The 17,586-nt window shown below is 47.0% G+C and overlaps 1 protein-coding gene across 3 annotated transcripts in view; it reads left to right on the forward strand.

Annotated features, from left to right (window-relative positions):
* The first annotated feature begins 4,219 nt into the window (after nucleotides 1-4,219).
* Nucleotides 4,220-17,586, forward strand: part of TNFAIP8 (TNF alpha induced protein 8) — a 113,441-nt gene continuing 100,074 nt past the window's right edge. Inside the window, exon 1 of one of the 3 annotated variants that reach the window (XM_035697081.2) lies at nucleotides 4,220-4,366. In XM_035697081.2, the coding sequence (XP_035552974.1) occupies nucleotide 4,366 (1 nt within the window). In that variant the 5' untranslated portion in view covers nucleotides 4,220-4,365. Of the gene's footprint in view, nucleotides 4,367-4,866; nucleotides 5,068-17,586 lie in introns of those variants that run through there. The other 2 variants (XM_035697080.2, XM_035697082.2) reach the window with 2 other exon arrangements.

A 17,586-nucleotide genomic window follows, 5' to 3' on the forward strand; every position in this document is an offset into this window, starting at 1 on the left:
CCTTGAGTTTCTAATTTGCCTGACGTTGAACAATTCTCTTACCCGACCCCATCTACATCTTCCCCGCTGAACAGGGAGCCCAATGCAGGACTCAATCCCAGGAACCTGGGATCATAACCTGAGCTGAAAGACAACTGCCTGAGCCACCCAAGCACCCTAATTTTAGCATTTTTAAAAGATGTATTTTAGAGTAAGAGTATGCAAGAGGGGTGAGGGGCTGAAGGAGAAAGAGAAGGAGAATCCCAAGTGGACTCCACAATCAGCACGGAGCTTGACACAGGACTTGATCTTAGGACCCTGAGATCATGACCTAAGCTGAAACCAAGAGTTGGTTGCTTAACCAACTGAGCCACCCAGGCACCACTAAAGTTTTGCAAGGAAAGTAGAACTTAAGAGGTTGAGAATAGAGAGATATTTAACTGAATGCAGCTCGTAGATACAAGAGAGGGCTTGAGGGACACCTGGGTGGCTCAGCGGTTGAGCATCTGTCTCTGGCTCAGGGCATGATCCCGGGGTACCGGGATCGAGTCCCACATTGGAGCCTGCTTCTCCCTCTGCCTATGTCTCTGCCTCTCTCTCTGTCTCTCATGAATGAATAAATCTTTTTTTTTTTTTTTAATTAACAAAACGAAGAGAGGGCTTGAGGAGTCCCAGAGAACTGGTGAGGTTTGCTGTGATCCACTGGAATGAGAGGAAAGGAAGCCAATATGAGTGATTGCAGATGGTATTTTTGCTAGGTCCCACAGGAAGTCACAAAAACTCCACTGCTGACCTGTATGTTTTGTGTGAAATAGGAGGTAAGAAGGTATATTAAAAGCAGGAAGGGCAAGGGGTGGGAAAGATGTCTCTGGAAAGGGGTGAAGATGGAACTCCCTTCATTCCACTCATGATACAGGAGGCATGCAGACTTAGCTGAGATTAGAGGTCATGAATCTGTAGAGAATCAAGTGTCACCTTTTTTGGTTCTTCTTAAGGAGTCCATATTGAAAATGTGGATGGCCAGGAAGATTTTGCCAGATGAGTACAAGGAAAGGACAACGAAGTGAAGGAACAGAAGGCACTAGCCATGAGTAGCTGAAGTGTTGGTTGTTGGGGTTAGGCTGGGTGGGAGAGGAAGTGGGCTGGGAGAAATGAAAGTATGTAAAGTAAAGAGTCAAAAATGAAGTCAAGGATGAGAAGACTAGTCAGGGTGTAGAAAGTTGAAGATAGATTATAGAATCTGTGATATAGAAGGGGCTCTGGGCAGTGCTGTGTCAGGGTGCAGCTGGGAACAAGGAAGACAGAAGTGAAGCAATGAGGACAGTTCGTGGGGTTGAGCTTGAAGACACCATGACATTCTGGCTGACTCTCAAAGCACTCATGCAGACAGTCTCCTCCTCCTATCTCAGCAGAAGAAGCCAGGTGTCCTTAACACTTGTGCCTTGTCCTAAGGCATCCAGTTTACACATGGCAGATATATTACTACAGTTCTCGGTTGGTGGTGACAAATATCACTACCAATGGGCATTCAGGCAGGAATCATTTCTAATTATTTGGGGATGGGGAAGGATAGGGGTGCATCAATTCTTTTAAACCTAATTTAGCTGTATCACTGCAGATTCAAAAGTATTTAGAAAGTAATTGCCTTATCCTTCCCTCTGATGGGTGGCACCACCAACGACTGAGCCTGCCAAACCAGAAATCCTGTGAATCAGCTTAGATGACTTACCTTCCCTCAACTCCCACATCCCATCAATTTCCAGAGCCTGCATGAGCCATCTTCTCTCCAACCACTTAGTTTAGGTCTTCAGCATCTGTATCAGTTTCCTCTCACTGTCTCAATAAATGACCACCAATATAAGGTTTCAAAACAACACAATTTATTACTTATAATTATTATTTTACAGTTGTAAAGTAGAAGTCCAGTGTAGGACTCAACAGGATAAAATCAAAGTGTTACCTCAAGAGCACAGTTCCCTTCTGTAGGCTCTAAGGGAAGATCCTCTTTCCCCTGCTCATTTGGGTTATTGGGAGAATTTACTTCCTTGGGGGTCATAGGATTGAGATTCCCATTTTTTTGTTGTCTGAAGTCCATTTCCAACTTCTATAGGCCACCCATTCCTCGGCTACTAAACTAGGTCCAGTTCCTCTCATACTTTGAATCTCTCTGACCCACTCTTTTACTTTATGGAGCTCACATGGTTCGATTAGACCCACTCACATAATCCAGGATAAGCTCTTCATTGCATTGTCTTTAAACTTCAGCATATCTGCAAAATGTTCCAAGGGTTAGGGAGTGGACATCCTTCCCGGATTTATTTTTCTGCCTACCACAGTAACCCAACCTGACAGATATCAGTAACTTCATAAGCAAGTTTCCTGGTTCTGGCATTCTCCATGCTGTTTTCAGATTAACCTTTCTGGAACAACTGACATACCCCCCATGAACAAACTCCTTCTGGCTTTCTTCTAACCAAGGGTCAAATTAATGCTCTTTAGCCTCTATGGGAAAAAACAAAACAAAACAAAACACTTGGATTTGGTCCTCTTTTGTTTTTTTTTTTTTTAATTTTTATTTATTTATGATAGTCACACACAGAGAGAGAGAGAGAGAGAGAGAGAGAGAGAGAGAGGCAGAGACACAGGCAGAGGGAGAAGCAGGCCCCGTGCACCGGGAGCCCGACATGGGATTCGATCCAGGGTCTCCCGGATCGCGCCCTGGGCCAAAGGCAGGCGCCAAACCACTGCGCCACCCAGGGATCCCTGGTCCTCTTTTGTTATTTTGGCTTCATTCCAATCTATACTCTACTTTTTCCCAACCCTCCTGATTACTTGAAAAATGTTGACTGTGCCCATTTCTCCACCTGTAGCTGCTCCTGAAACTCCTATTCCTTCTTCCAAACCCCAATCACACATCACCTCACCTCCTTCAGGAAGGTGTTCCTGACACTGCCCTCCCTCCCCGGAGCTAGAACCACAGGACAGGACAGGACAGGACCGGACCACTGAACCTTGTGCATATCCTTATTTGGGGCATGAAACACAAACGTGTTGTGATGTTCTGGTCTACTTCACCTACAAAGTGTTTAATTACCGGTCTTCCAGCCATATCGTGCCACTTCCTAAATGTGGAACTATTTTAGTTCACTACCTCTCCCTTTTCCTGTCAAATTAAGGCAGGAGCAGTCACAGTGAAGTCCACGGGAGTGGCTGGGAGCAGACCGGCTTCCCAGAAGTCAAGGAGCAGCCCTGCAGTCCCGCCAGAGGCAGCCCTGCAGTCCCCGCGAAAGGCAGCCGGGAATCGCGAAAGCATCGGACGTCACCGGGTAGACTTGAGGCCCGTAGAAGCTGAGAAGCAAAAAAAAAAAAAAAAAAGAACAGGTGCGATTTGGTGCTTATACGGATATTTCTAATCCATAGTAATGGCAGCAGACGGTAACAGTCCTGCGGACCTGTTTGGTGCCGGCGCGGTAAGCACGCATGATGAGCTCCTTTAAGCGTCTCAACACACTATCGGGCTAGTATCTCATTTTTGCGACTTAGGAAACGGGTGTGAACGCGTCCCTCAAGCCAGGCCTGGCCCCTCGCACCCAGGTCCGTCCTTCCAGTCCGGACCCAGCTCTGCCTTCTAAGGAGCACCCGCCGCGCCGCCCCAGCGTCGGACTGGGTGCGCCCAGCGCAGGGCACCTGGCTCCTCCCGGTCGCCCCCGACCTCCTAGGACCCTCTGCCGGGTGCGCCCAGCGCAGGGCACCTGGCTCCTCCCGGTCGCCCCCGACCTCCTAGGACCCTCTGCCGGGTGCGCCCAGCGCAGAGCACCTGGCTCCTCCCGGTCGCCCCCGACCTCCTAGGACCCTCTGCCGGGTGCGCCCAGCGCAGGGCACCTGGCTCCTCCCCGTCGCCCCCGACCTCCTAGGACCCTCTGCCGGGTGCGCCCAGCGCAGGGCACCTGGCTCCTCCCCCTCGCCCTCCTCCCCGTCGCCCCTGACCGCCTAGGGCCCTCTAGCTCCTCGTCTCAGCTCCGCTCGCGACCTTCGTGCTCCTGGTGGCCCCGCCCCCGCCCGGCCCAGGCCCCGCCCCCGGCCCGCTCGGCCCCCCGCCCCCTCGCTCCTGGTCTCAGCTCCGCCTCTGGCCTCGGAGCTCGTCGTGGCCCCGCCCCTGCCCAGCCCCCAGCCCCGGCTCCTGGCCCCGCCCCGGCTCCCCGGAGCCCCGCCCGGCCCGCCCCGCCCCCGGCCCCTGGCCCCTTTTCTCCCGCCCGCCCCGGCGATCGCCCGCGCTTGCTGGCCGGTCCGCGGAAGCCCGCGAGCGTTGGAGCCCCAGGCGCGCCGGGCGCCGTCAGATCCCCAGGCTCGCGTCTGAGTCCCGGCGCCGCCGCGCCCTCTCTTCCGAGTAAGTGCCCCCGGCGTGCGGGTGTCGCACCTCCGTCGCGGGGCTCTCGCGGCCGCCGGGCGCGCGGGCTGCTGCTGGGGGCGCGGCGCGCTCTCCGCTCCCGGCCTTTCGGGAGGGGACCTCTCCTCGACGGGGACGGGGACGGGGACGGGGACGGCGCGCGGGCGTGCGTGGTGCAGGGAGCGGGCGTGTGCGGGTGCGCGCCGGCACGCTCAGTCCCGGAAACCCCCCGAGGTGTGTCGCCGGGTGTGCGTGGCGGCGGCTGAGAGCCCGGCCGGCAGCCCCGCCGCCCGGCCCGACCCCGCTTCCACCCCCGCCCTGAGCCCCGCTCGCGCTCGCGGTCGCCTCGCTCGTCCGTCCGTCCGTCCTTCCTTCCTTCCTTCCGTCGCTCCCTCCTCCTGGGGCCGCGGCCCCCGCTAGGTGTCACGCCGCCTCCTAGCAGCTCTCGCCGGCCAGAGCCCTGCCTGGGTCATCCACGCCCCAGGCGCAGGCTGAGACCGTGAGCGAACCCCGCGCTGCGAAAACGCGCGGGCGAGGGCTTCTGCCTTGCGATCGCGCGATGGAGACTGCGCTTGAAGAAGAGAGTTGTGTGTGTGTGTGTGTGTGTGTGCGCCCTTGCACGCGCTCGTGTGAGACTCGAGCCTTAAGCGTCTGTTGGAGGAACACCTGATGAGCGCCTTGGGACCCAGAGAGGCTGATAGGTATGTTCAAGACCAGGCTGACCAACCAAACTTAGACACCTAGAGGATGCTTATTGATTGTGTGGCACCGTAGTGCTGAAGCCGGCTGATTTCCTGAAACGCTAGAACTGGTAGAAAGAGCAGTACCCTGAGGGGGGTTGGAGGGAAGGAGACCCTAGTGGAGAGCCCAGCCTTGCAACAACAAAATCTCTGATTTACTTAAGACTGGTAATTCCGTCTCTCTGAAAATTATTTTATTGGGGGCAGTGGGGTGCTCAACACTCTCTCGACTTAAGAGTACATTTCTGCATTTTAAAAAAGTCAACTGATAGCCTCACCGTCCTCGAATCCATCCATGAAATGATTCCCCTGGTTGGTGAGGAGGTTCCATCCAATTCCAATAGCCTCTGAATTCTTCTGTATCTCACTCTGCCCTTGCTGTGTTTGTTCTTGGTGTGAAAGTAGAGATCCCCGTGACATTTCCCCACTTCATGGATAAGAATTCATTTAAGACCTACTGATAGGGAAACGACGTGCTGAATAGAAATTTTTCGTTGAGGTGTAAGTAAAGATGGCAGAAAATTCTGTGGCTAAAGGAAATCACCAGAACAGAGCAGCCTTTACGTTGCCATTGTACATTGGCATATGAAAGCCAGAGCTGATAAATCACTTTAAGTGCTGCTTATCTCAGCAGATATTTTTATCCTGGTTTCAATCCTGTGTTACACAAAAGTGTTTCCACAGTGTTTTAACTAAGGAAACATTATGCTGTGAAATGTAAACATATGACTCCATCTCTCTTAAAGGAAAGAAAGAATTATCACACTTAATTAAACACCTGGAAACATTTATTGCCACCTTCTAATTAGATCTGTCATGGGGAGTTAAGTCAGCAAGTTATTGCTAATTCTCTAGCTGGTAACACAATTAGCTTTTCTGTAGATTTTTTGGACGGCTGTTCCCCTCCGTACGCATTCATTTGCCTCCACCACCCCTTTGCCCACCTTTTGAGTTTTTACCTGTTATTTGAGTAAATCGTTTCGGGATGTGGATGCCACCTACCTCCTATAAAACGTGAAGGCTTTAGACATTGAATGTTTTGCATTCACCATTTTGCATGAACAGATGCGGGCCTTATAAGCCGTTATACTCATCTAGATTATCGCATAATATAAGAATCATTGAGAAATCACTACATCTAAGAAGATTCCCCCAAAAGTGCAGCGATTCTGCGCAAGTGAGCCCTTACATTTTTTTTCCTTAAGGGAGACTTTTCATCTATTGTGCCTTTTGGTCTAGAGTGCTTAAATTCAATGAGAAATGAGGTGGCGGGAGCTGGAATATCTCCTCTTCGTGGTTCTTTAATTTTCTGTTTCTGACTATATTGCCAAATACAGTCTTCACCTTTGTAGCAGGGTGTTTTGAGTACAGGCCGTCCTGGGTTCCCAAACCAATGGCCAAAACTGAGGGTGACACCCTCCCCGCCGCCACCACCGCCCCACTGGAAGAGTATTTTATGAGGCCTATTCTCTGCAGATCTTGGTTCTGTTGTAATTGGAGGAAAGGGTGTGTGGAGAGAAATGATTGCATCCACACAGGACTCGTTAGGAAATGCCATGGGGGAGGAGGGGCAGATTTCTAGATGGTTTCTGCCTTGGGGAGCTTCAAATGGCCGATTCTTGCTGTTGGGTCTCTACTGCACTGGGCCCTACCTTGGTCTCTGAGTTCAGGGATCCAATTAACCCTCTTCTGCTTGGGACAGCCCCTCGGATGGAAGACATTTCCTTCTTGAAGATTTCACTGGTGCTCACGCACAACTGTGTGAGCTTTGCTACCGCACCTCACAGGATGGTCTGTTCCCCATCCCCTCCACTTTTGTACACAGCGAGGGGACCGAAGGCGGGGTGACCCTCAGGAGGTGGATAAGGATCAGTGATAAGGAGTGAGGGCCACCTGTTTTCTCACAGAGAGGAAAGGCAGTGTTCGTGCCACCCCAGTCCCAGGAGCACAGACTTGGGCCATGAGACCATGCACAGGGGCCAACCTGGATAAACACACACACACACACACACACACACACACACACACACACACACACAAACCAAAAAACCAAGTGGACAATTTACCCCTGTTTGGCGTTCTCAGGCAGCTCAGGTGTGAGACCGAAATTAAGGGCAGGCCCTGTGTGTGGTGCTGGATTAACTTTTATCACCTCGCCCCTCCTCATGCTGCCCACATCCTGCATTTAATACCCAGTGCACACAATAAGAACTCAACAAACACTAAACAGGAGCTTTTAACACCCCAACCTTTACGTTTCCCTGCAGGTAACAGTTTAGTTTCTACTCTCCTGTCCCTCGTTTTGAGGATGATGATCCTGGAGTCTGAGTTGACTGCAGCTTCTAGACTTTTATCCGTGAGCGATTCTTACCCACAACTTGAAAATGGATGATTCTTTGAGGGTTAAAAAAAATTGAGTGAACCTTGTTGCAAAACGTAAATGAGGTCAAAGAGTATCCAGTGGACATTAGTTTACTTCTACATTTTGGAATCAGAGGAGGAAATGAGCTACGACTGGAGGGTAGATAATTCTGGAAACAAGAGGCACCAGGCACTTTAGAAACGCTCTGGCCTATGAGTCTCAGACCGTAATATCTGCTGTTACACAAATCTGGAGGTGTATCCCCTCATCCAGCTCGCAGGACGGGAGCACCGTTCATTCTCACAGCAGGCATTTATTGAGCTCCTCCTGTGTGTACTGCACCACACAGCCGTCTCATGTTCACAGGGAGGGTCCCAAGAGGCCTGGCAACTTGCAGGAAAATGTTGCTGAGAATGGGCCCCTGCAGGTAAGTTGACGAGGGCAAAAGTGGGTTTAGAATTCTTCTGTTTTGTGCAGGAAAGGAAAGGTACTTCCTTAGGATAGAAGAGCCACTTGCAAAATACTTTTATTTCAAAATAATAAGAAGCTGAAATAGGCACATTTCTTCTGATGTCCCTTTCAAATGTAATTGCCATAAGCCTGATTTCCTAGGATTCTGTTTCCTTGGCCTTTTATGTCCAGCAGAGAAGTTACCTGAGAAACTGGTTTTAAAATGTCACAGGCTCTGCGATAATCAAGTAATACCCACGCATCCTTTTAGAGAACCGTTGCTTTTCCTCTAGAATCAAGTATTTATGGTTCAGAACCAAGGTAGCAGAGGTTCAGAACCAGCTGCAAAGCTGGATGGGAATTGACAAGTTTGTTTTCCCAAGGTGTGCTTTTATATATAGAACGAGAGGAGTTATAGACTGATGTGGTGATATTTCTCTCTAGGTGACTGGGGGGCCAGGCGTACAGCAGTCTGCCCCACCAAAGAGAAAAAAAAATGGATGAGAGGTCCCAGGAATGGGCCTCTGCTCAAGCACCCCAAGCTGACTTATAAACAAATCAAGATTTGTTTCTTTAATAATAGAGAATGGAATTAAATCCAAAATACCACTTGTAGTTTCCGTAAACATTGGGAATAAGGATGACTTTTTGTTTAGTCACGAAATAGTTGGTTCACATGACTCTGCAGGACTCAGCTGTCCCTGTCTCTGCCACACTGGCTGTGTGACTTTGGATAATCCACTGAAGCTCTCTGAGGCACTTTCTCCCCCTGAAAACTGGGGATGGTATTTACTCCATGGGTTTTGTTATGGGGATTAACACAGAATGTTCCTCTCCTGTCGCCCAGTGAGTAGAAGACACTCAGCAAAGGGTGGGCTTTTCTGGATTGGCCAAACTGGTCTCATTTCAAGAGGATGATGTTTGTACCGGGTCACAGTGGAGTGGAGAGGAAGAGTGATAACTTGTACCACATGTGCTTTTAGCATGAACTTTCTTTTCTTTTTTTCCTATAATGATGCCAGAGGAGCCCAGAGCATGGGGTGAATATAGCACAATTTCAATGATTCCCAGCTGCAGGGTCATGTGATTATGTAGGGAAATCTTGCGGCGGTGGCTGCTGCTGCTGCTGCTAAAGAGAAATGAGCCAGAGCAGGGCATCTGGGTTTTATATATCTGAGCATGAGAAGAGCCACAGCATCCTGGAAGCCTCCCTGTGCATGAGGGAAGCATTTTTCTTTTCTTTTCTATTCTTTTCTTTTCTTTTCTTTTCCTTTCTTTCTCTCTTTCTTTCTCTCTTTCTTTCTCTTTCTTCTTCCTTCCTTCCTTCCTTCCTTCCTTCCTTCCTTCCTTCCTTCCTTCCTTCCTTCCTTCCTTCCTTCCTTCCTTCCTTTCTTTCTTTCTTTCTTTCTTTCTTTCTTTCTTTCTTTCTTTCTTTCTTATACAGAACTTGGGGGCAGGGGGCTGGGCAAGAGGGAAAGAGTCTTAGTCAGGCTCCATGCCCAGCACAGAGCCTGACCAGGGGGCTTGATCTCATGACCCTGAGATCATGAACTGAGTCAAAATCAAGTCGAATTTGACGGAGCCACCCTGGACCTCCAAGAGGGAGCTTTTAAAAGACCTCTTACAGTTAAGATGTGAGTAGTGGGTTGGCCTTTCACCTCTGGAGGCCCTTTTTTTAAAACAGGTATTGGATGAAACCAGATTATCCAAGACAGACAGGCAGATGTGTCTCAGCTGCCCTTGGTGTCCCAAAGGGACCTGGGCAGGCACATCCTCAGGGGAACTTGGGAGATTTCCAGAAGGCAGGAATGCATCTTCACGGTTATCCCCTGGGTCAAGGTCTGCTGGGCACACTTCTTTCTCTCTCTCTCTGCAGACAGTACCCTCACGTATATTTGAAATGAGCCAACCTTCTCCGTGCCTGACCATTAAAAAAAAAAAAAAAAGAAGTTTCTTACAATATGACTGTCAACCCAAATGAAGGAGGCAGGGCTTGTGGTGTGTGTGTGATAACCTGTCTTCACCTGTTCCTACCACAAGCTCCCGAGCTGTTCATGTTCTCCCACACACACAGTCGTGACAAAGGAATTCTGCAGAAATGCCAGTCTTCTGAGAAAATCTGCAGACAGCATGTTGGCAACAGGTTGCAGAGTTCAGAACAAACTTCGATGGTTTCAGACCTTTACAGAATAAGTCTTGGGACTTGGTTCCACCACTCAGTGATCAAGGAAATAACCCCTTTGTTTTTTCTTTCTTCTTTCTTTAAAAACGGAGGTCATTTTCTGGGAAAGGCTAGTATTTGATTCTATAGAAAATAAAACTATGGAGCAGTCCCGACCAGTGGTGGAACCCTGTGTGCCTGGGTGAAGGGATGGGCTCCCAGTAACTCACAGAGTGTACCTGGGAGAGGTGAGTGAGCTCAGACCTCCCCTCCATGTGGCACACCCTGAGCCATTTGGCTCTTTAGCTTTGTTGGCCTCAAGTGCTCAGGCTGCTATGCCTTGGCAGGTAAGAGACCATGTGTCAATAGCCTTCTGAGGAGCAGGGAGTCCCTGCTATGTGTACCCCAAATGGGATGCTTTGAACGCCTGAGGATCTGGGCAGCTGCAAAGGTGAGAGACCACGTGAAGCTCTAAACTTTTCCAGCATGCTGCTATAGTGTAGGTCAGAGCTCCCAACCTGCCTTCAAATCAGAATCACCTGGGACCCTTGATACAAAAGGTGCAGATTCCTGGGTTCCACCTATGATGGCATCACAAGGGCTGGGCCTGGGAATCTGAATTTCTTACCCCCCAACCCCCCACCCCCAGCCCCTTACCTGATAGCAAATTCTAAACTCCAAGCCTGTGAGAGCAGTTTTAATGTCTGGTTCTGTGAAGGAGACCATTCAGGCAGCAGGTACCTGTAGGGTTGCTTTTTGTTTGTTTTGGGGGGCCAGTGGTGGTTTGGGCAGTGGAAAGAGCAAATCTCTTGAAAGTACAGAGTGGTTTTTTTAAAAGTTTAAAGAAGATTAAAATGAACTTGCCCAAAATGAACACCTGTGTACCCACCCTAAGAAATAACAAAGTGGTTTTTCTAGTAGGTCCTCACTGGGTTGAGCAATGTTGACCAACGGTTAGGTCAGAAATGAAAAATAACAACCAAAACCAAGAGTGGTGTCCCATGAATAGATCCAGGAATTGAGAGCCCTGAAGCAGAGACCCTGGTAAATATGCTCAGTATTTGTTAGTTAAAAGTCTAGATGACTTTGCTGACATCATCGGGTAGTGTGCTGGCTGCCAGGGGCCCATCTCCTGTGGTTTTGTAGGTCACTCATGGGTTGGCCGCCCCTTTTTCAAGAGTGACAGATGTTGGGAGGAGCTCCAGACCCAAGACTGGGTCACCAAGTGGCCAGTGAGGCCTCCTCTAGGTTCCCTCAGGTCCCGCGGCCCCTCAGGGCTCTCCTGTTCTCAGAGTGCCCCTCTCATTTCAAAATGGTGGGCGGTGGCAAGATGGAAAGCGCAGTTTCTTTCTTTGAAGCCACCTTGCTGTAACTTCCTCCACTTCCCCTTCCTCCTCCTTTTTTAAAAAAAATTCTTTTTCTTTTTCTTTTTTTTCTTTTTTTGCATTTTGAATGGGGCCAGTACTTGAGCCTTTCTTCTCTTCTTCTGAATTCTGGTCACTTTTCAATGTACTATATTCCATTAAGGCCAAGAAGTATATTAAAAGTCTGCATCTGCTGATACATAATAGTAGTTTGAGCAGAGCCTCTGCCTTTCCCTCAAGGTTTAAATATTTGACCAGAGACCAGTAAGGATGAAAAGGGACTAACTTGAGGCATGCTTGAGCCCCCCACCCCAGGCACCTGCCCTGCAGCACAGCAGGGGGCGCCAGCGAACCTTGCAGTTTGGGAAGAGGGGCCATTGTAGGAGGTTGGGTGGTAGGTACTCACCTGGACTCTTGAGTTCCCTCTGGGCACACCTAATCAAATGTACCTTCCATCTGTCTCTTGTAAGTTCTTTCCACACACACACCCTCTTTTTTTGTTTAAAAATTTTATTTATTTGAGTGAGAGCATGCAAAAGAGAGAGCATGAACAAGGTGGGAGAGGGAGAAGCAGGCTCCCTGCAGAGCAGGGGACCTTACTCCAGGATCCCAGGATCACGACCCAAGCCAAAGGCAGATGCTTAATGGACTGAGCCACCCAGGTGCCCCAGGCCTGCTCCCTTTTATTGTTGCCCCTAGGGTTTGTATATTCCTGATAATAAATAGTATGCTGTATCACTGTATCAGTTTGCTGGGGCTGCTATAACAAAATACCAGACTGGAAGGCTGTACCAGCAAATATATACTTTTCCCAGTTCTGGAGACTGGAAGGCTAAGATCAAGGTGTCAGCAAGTTTGGTTTCTCCTGAGGCCTCTCTCTGTGGCTTGCAGATGACCACGTTCTGTTGTTCCCTCCCCTGACCTTTTCTCTCTGCACACATCCCTGGTGTCTCTCTCTTGATGTAAGGACACTGACCCTTTTGGATTAGGGCCCCACCCTTGTGGTCTTATTTCACCTTAATTATCTCTCTCTCTCTTTTAAAGATTTTTTGTATGAATGTATGTATTTATTTATTTATTTGAGAGAGAGCACAAGCACGAGGTGAGGGGCAGAGGGAGAGGGAGAAACAGACTCCCGGCTGAGCATAGAGCCTGATGTGGGGCTCCATCCCAGGACCCTGGGATAGTGACCTGAGCCGAAGGTAGACGCTTAACCACTGTGTCACCCACATGCACTCTTAAGGGCCGATATCCGAAGACTGTCTGTCATATTGGAGATTGGAGCTTCCAAATATGAATTTGTTGGGGGACAGGATTCTCTCTGTAACAGTCACCTTTGTAGAGGGTATTACAAACGATAGTCTTTTTTTTTAATTATTTTTTTTCAAATAATAGTCTTTATGTGAGCGTCATACAGCATACATCTACAGCATAGTGTTCAGAAACCACGGTTATTATTTTTCACTTTAAACAACTATCTTTTGAAAAAATTAAAACGCGAAAAAAGTTTTTTTCCTACTTGTCTACTTATTTACTATATTTGAGGCTCTTCATTCTTTAATATAGACCTATTTCCATCAGGATATTTTTTTGTCTTTCAGTCTGAAGAGTTTCATTTATTATTTCCCATAGCTCAGATCGACTGGCAACAAATGTCCTCAACTTCTTCTGTGCATGTGCCTTTCATGTTTGTGCGTCTAACTTCCTTCTTATAAGGACACCAGTCATACTGTCTTGGGGCTTTCCCTAACAGCCTCATTTTAGTTGAACATGTCTTTAAAGATCCTATCTCCAAATACAGTCCTATTTTGAGGTACTGGGGGTTAGGGCTTCAACATTTGAATTTTGGAAGGGGGAAAAATGCAGGCCATAACAACCAGGATGCTTTAGGTGGCATGTAAGAGAATGCCCACCTAATAGGTTTGAATAGTAAAGTCATTAAATTATCTTTTGTGAAGGGCAGTCAGAGGTTGGTCCAATCCAAGGCTGAACCAGTGGCTCAGTCAATATCACCAGGAACCAGCTTCCTTCTGTCCTTCTACTCTCCCATCATAACCGTGTTACCTTTTCTTCTGAAGACTTGTTGCCTCATGGGCCGAAAATGGTGTCCTCAGCACCAGGTATCACACCCTGTCCCTAAACCCATCCAAAGGCAAGAAGTGTATGTGTGTATGGAGGGGAGAGGTGGGGCCCAGAGAGGGCAAAGATCAATCTGTTCTCCTGCAGTGTCCATGTCTTTATATCGGGGGGTAGAATCTTTCATGAATCTCCTCAGACCTCACCAGGCAGACCTGAATCATGGCTACAAGAAAAGCTGAGAATGTGAATGGCAGTTGTTAAGGGAAAACCACTGTGGGAGGTTGGCTGTGCCAGTAGGAAGAAGGGAGAGGGCAGGATAGTGGGCAAACAGCCTGCCCTGGCCCCAGGCTCCCATACTCTAGAAGCTGTGTAGCTAAGGCCATCACTATTCCTGATAATAATAAAACCAGATTTTATTGGAATTAAAATTAACCACCCATGATGAGTAGTTGGGAGAAAAACAAAAGATGTGGGAGGTGTTGAAAATCATGTATGCTTAATTACTACTAGTAGTGGCTTTTTATGTTAAGGGTTGGGGATTCATAAAAATAGCACAACTTGCTTTGGAGACAGCATCCTACATTCACACCTGGAAGATGTCCATCACATAGAGAGTTCTTCATGTTTCTGGAAATGTTCATGACCATGCTAGCAATAATGACACACGTTTATGGCGTACTTCTAGCAGATCAGGCACTGTTGAGTGCTTTATACACATTATTTCATTTTGTCTTCAAAACAGATGTATGAGAAAGGTATTAGTGTTGATCCGCATTTACAGAGGAGGGATTGAGGTATGGGGAGGTTAAGTAGATGCCTGGCTGAGCTGGGATTCATATGGTGGCAACTGTCCCCCTTACACTTGCTCTGAGCGGCTACCACGTAATTAGCCCTCAGTAAACCTGCTACAAACTCCCTCATTTTCCATGGACTCTCAAGGCTGATCCCTCTCCAGCCAGCCAGTGTCTACTTCATGGAGAAAAACCCTAAGGTTATTTCAATATAATTCACCTTTCAAAGTAAAAGAGTGGGCATAGGGTGGGCATTCCAAACCCATGGAACTGAGCTTCTCAACTTGAGAGGATAATTCTGTCCTCCTGTTTTGTAAGAGGAAAAAGACGGACAGTTTTCATAACCCAGAGGGATGGATTCTTCGTCATTGGCTCATGCTGCAGAGGGCCAATCTGAGCGGGGGCAAATTTGTCCTCCGGTGTATAGAGTCTTTGTGTGAGGCATATTTTCTAAAAGCTGGGACAGCTTCTTGACGGTCACTGTGCCGAGACCGCGCCCTGGGCATACCTGGGCAGGTGGGGGTTGGCCACGGTAGGTGGAATGCTCTGTGTGCTTCTGGTCCGGTGGCTCTGATGCCAACAACGCAAGCCCCAACGTCCTGTCCCCGCAGCTCGGGACCAGGGCAGACCCTGGGAGCCTGTGTTTCTTCACTTAGTTCCTGAACTCACATTGCTAAAGCTGTAACACCACCTTGGGTGTGACAGTTCGGTTAGACTTCAGGATTGCTAAAGGTTGGGGTGGGGAGAAGTTTTGTTCATTCGCTCTCTTAATCTCCTGCTGCTAATAGCTTTCATGGCGGGGCTGAGTAAGGGAGAAAGAGTAAAGAGTGTACATTTCTTGTCTAATTCTGGGAACCTGAAGCAGGTAGGCTGAACACTGCAACTTTTGAGTCCAGTGACGACTGTCACATCTGTAAGAACCCAATATCCAACAGCTTTTGGCCATTCCAGTAGGCACCCAAGAGGACCTTTTGAATTGAGATTGCCTTTGAAATATTTTGGAGCACATCATTTGCTCTAAGCTTTGGAAAATTATAAGTGTTATAAGGCAAATCTTAATCAAGACATTATAGATGCAATTGTTGGCCTGAAGCATAAAGAAGTTCATTAAAACGGAAGGCCTTCCTAAGATGGGCTCCTGACTGATGTACTGCTGGGCCCCTTCCCCACCACATCTTTCTATCTCTTTTATCAGTTGGCCCTTTTTGTGTTGACATACCTAGATTTTCTGAATACTTTAAAAAAAATTTTTTTATTGTAAAATGAAACATAAGTACCAAACCCACACAAAACAAATATACACTTTAGTGACTTTAGTGTAAGACAAACACTCATATAAACGGCACTCCAGGCAAGAAATAGCATTTGGCCAACCACTCCACAAAGTGCCTTCACTTGCTTACCCAGGCCCGGTCATAATTCTCCTTTGTCCCTCCAAAAGTAAATGCCATCCTGACTTTTATAGTAATCACTTCCTTGCATCTTTTTATGGTTTTATCACCCAAGTGAGCAGCCTGACCCATGAGAGTTTAGTCTTGCTTATTTAAAAAAAAAAACAAAAACTTGATGTGTCTTTTAGATCTCTTTTAATCTACAGATTCCCTTAACATCCTCCCTCATTTAAAAAAAAAAATTGTTGTTGTTGAAAGTTTTGGGCTGTTTGATCTGTAGAGTTTCCCACAGTGTTGATAACAAGATGTACACTCATGGCACAGTTGAGCTTGGGCCTCTCCCGTGTGTTTCCTGCATCTGGGTCCAGAGGCCTGATCAGACACAGGTTTGGTCGCTCTAGCAAGATAATGGGTGCTGTTGGATTCTTTCACAGGAGGCCTAAGATGTCTGCTTCTTATACTCTTTTTTGCTCTTAGCAACTGTTGATCTTCACTGCATCTATTAGTTCATTAAGGATCGCAGACTGGTATATTCTAATTACACCATTTTGATTTTGTTTATTAGCTGCAATCATCTTATAAGGGTAGACTTCCCTTCAACCTACTATTTGGTTACCCAGTGGTATAGGTCACATAGAAAAACCAGAGTGAGTATTTGATTCTTTCATTTGATTTACCCACTTTTCAAGAATTGGTTTCCTGTCATTTTCAAACAGTGACCAGTTAGGTATGGGTTTTTAAAATTGTGATAATCATAGAATTAAATGTATTTGATGGGTTGCAATCTTCTGAAAGTTTAATTTTAACCGAGACTCAGATTGTCCTATCTTTCACCAGTGGGCTCTTCTTCCAGTTAGCTCCTTAGTCTTCCTGACATGACCTTGGTGATTTTGATAGCTTCCATGCTATTTGGTATGTTAAGGTTATCCAGGCTTGTCTTGTACGTTTCCTGCCTAGACCTAAAATCAGCCATTTCCTCAAGAATCCCTGTTTGCTTGTCTGTTTTTTTTTTTTTTTTTTTTTAAATAAGAATTGATATTTCAGGACCATAATCCAGTCACTAGGGATGCTCATTCACTGGAGTGGCTATCGTTTTTAGGTCATTTTACTGGTCAGAGCTGGGAAGACACATACATAGACATATATACATCTACATACAAACATATATATACACATATAAAAATAAAATGTACTGTGAATTCATAATGATATTTCCAAGGCAAGTTCAAGATTACAGGTTTTTGTTTAACCTCTTCTTTATTACATTTGTATTTTGCTTCTTACAGACTTAGAATCCTAGTTTTTTAGTTACAGGGGAGATAGAATGTCTTATAACCCATTTGATTGTCCTGCATTACACATGAGCCGTCTCCAAATAATAAATTTTGATGATTAAAACAATAAAGATAATGTCTTTGTCATACACTCATTTTTCTCCACTTTTTTCTATGGTTGTACTACATCTACACTGTCAGACCCTATAGCCATTACATACAAAATATCTTCCTTTTAAGACTCATTTGGTCTTATTCCTGCAGATAACTATGTATGTCTTGCTTATTATCAGTCCTCATATCAGTGTCTCTAGACATTTTGATTTTGGCTCTTTCTCTGATAGACTCCTTAAGTAATTCCCTGATTTTTTGTTTGTTTATTTCCCTAACTTCTTTTTTCTCCCCCTAATTTATTTCCTAAAAAAAAAAAAAAGATTTTATTTTTAAATAATCTCTACACCCACTGTTGGGCTCGAACTCACAACCCCGAGATCAAGAGTCACATGCTCCATGGACTGAGCCAACCAATTCCCCATCCCTTAATTTCTTTACAGCACTTTGTGACCTATATATCAATGTCCTTGGCCCACATTTTCTTTTCTTGAGAA

The sequence above is a fragment of the Canis lupus genome, chromosome 11 (genome assembly GCF_003254725.2).
Source record: "Canis lupus dingo isolate Sandy chromosome 11, ASM325472v2, whole genome shotgun sequence".
NCBI lineage: Eukaryota > Metazoa > Chordata > Mammalia > Carnivora > Canidae > Canis > Canis lupus.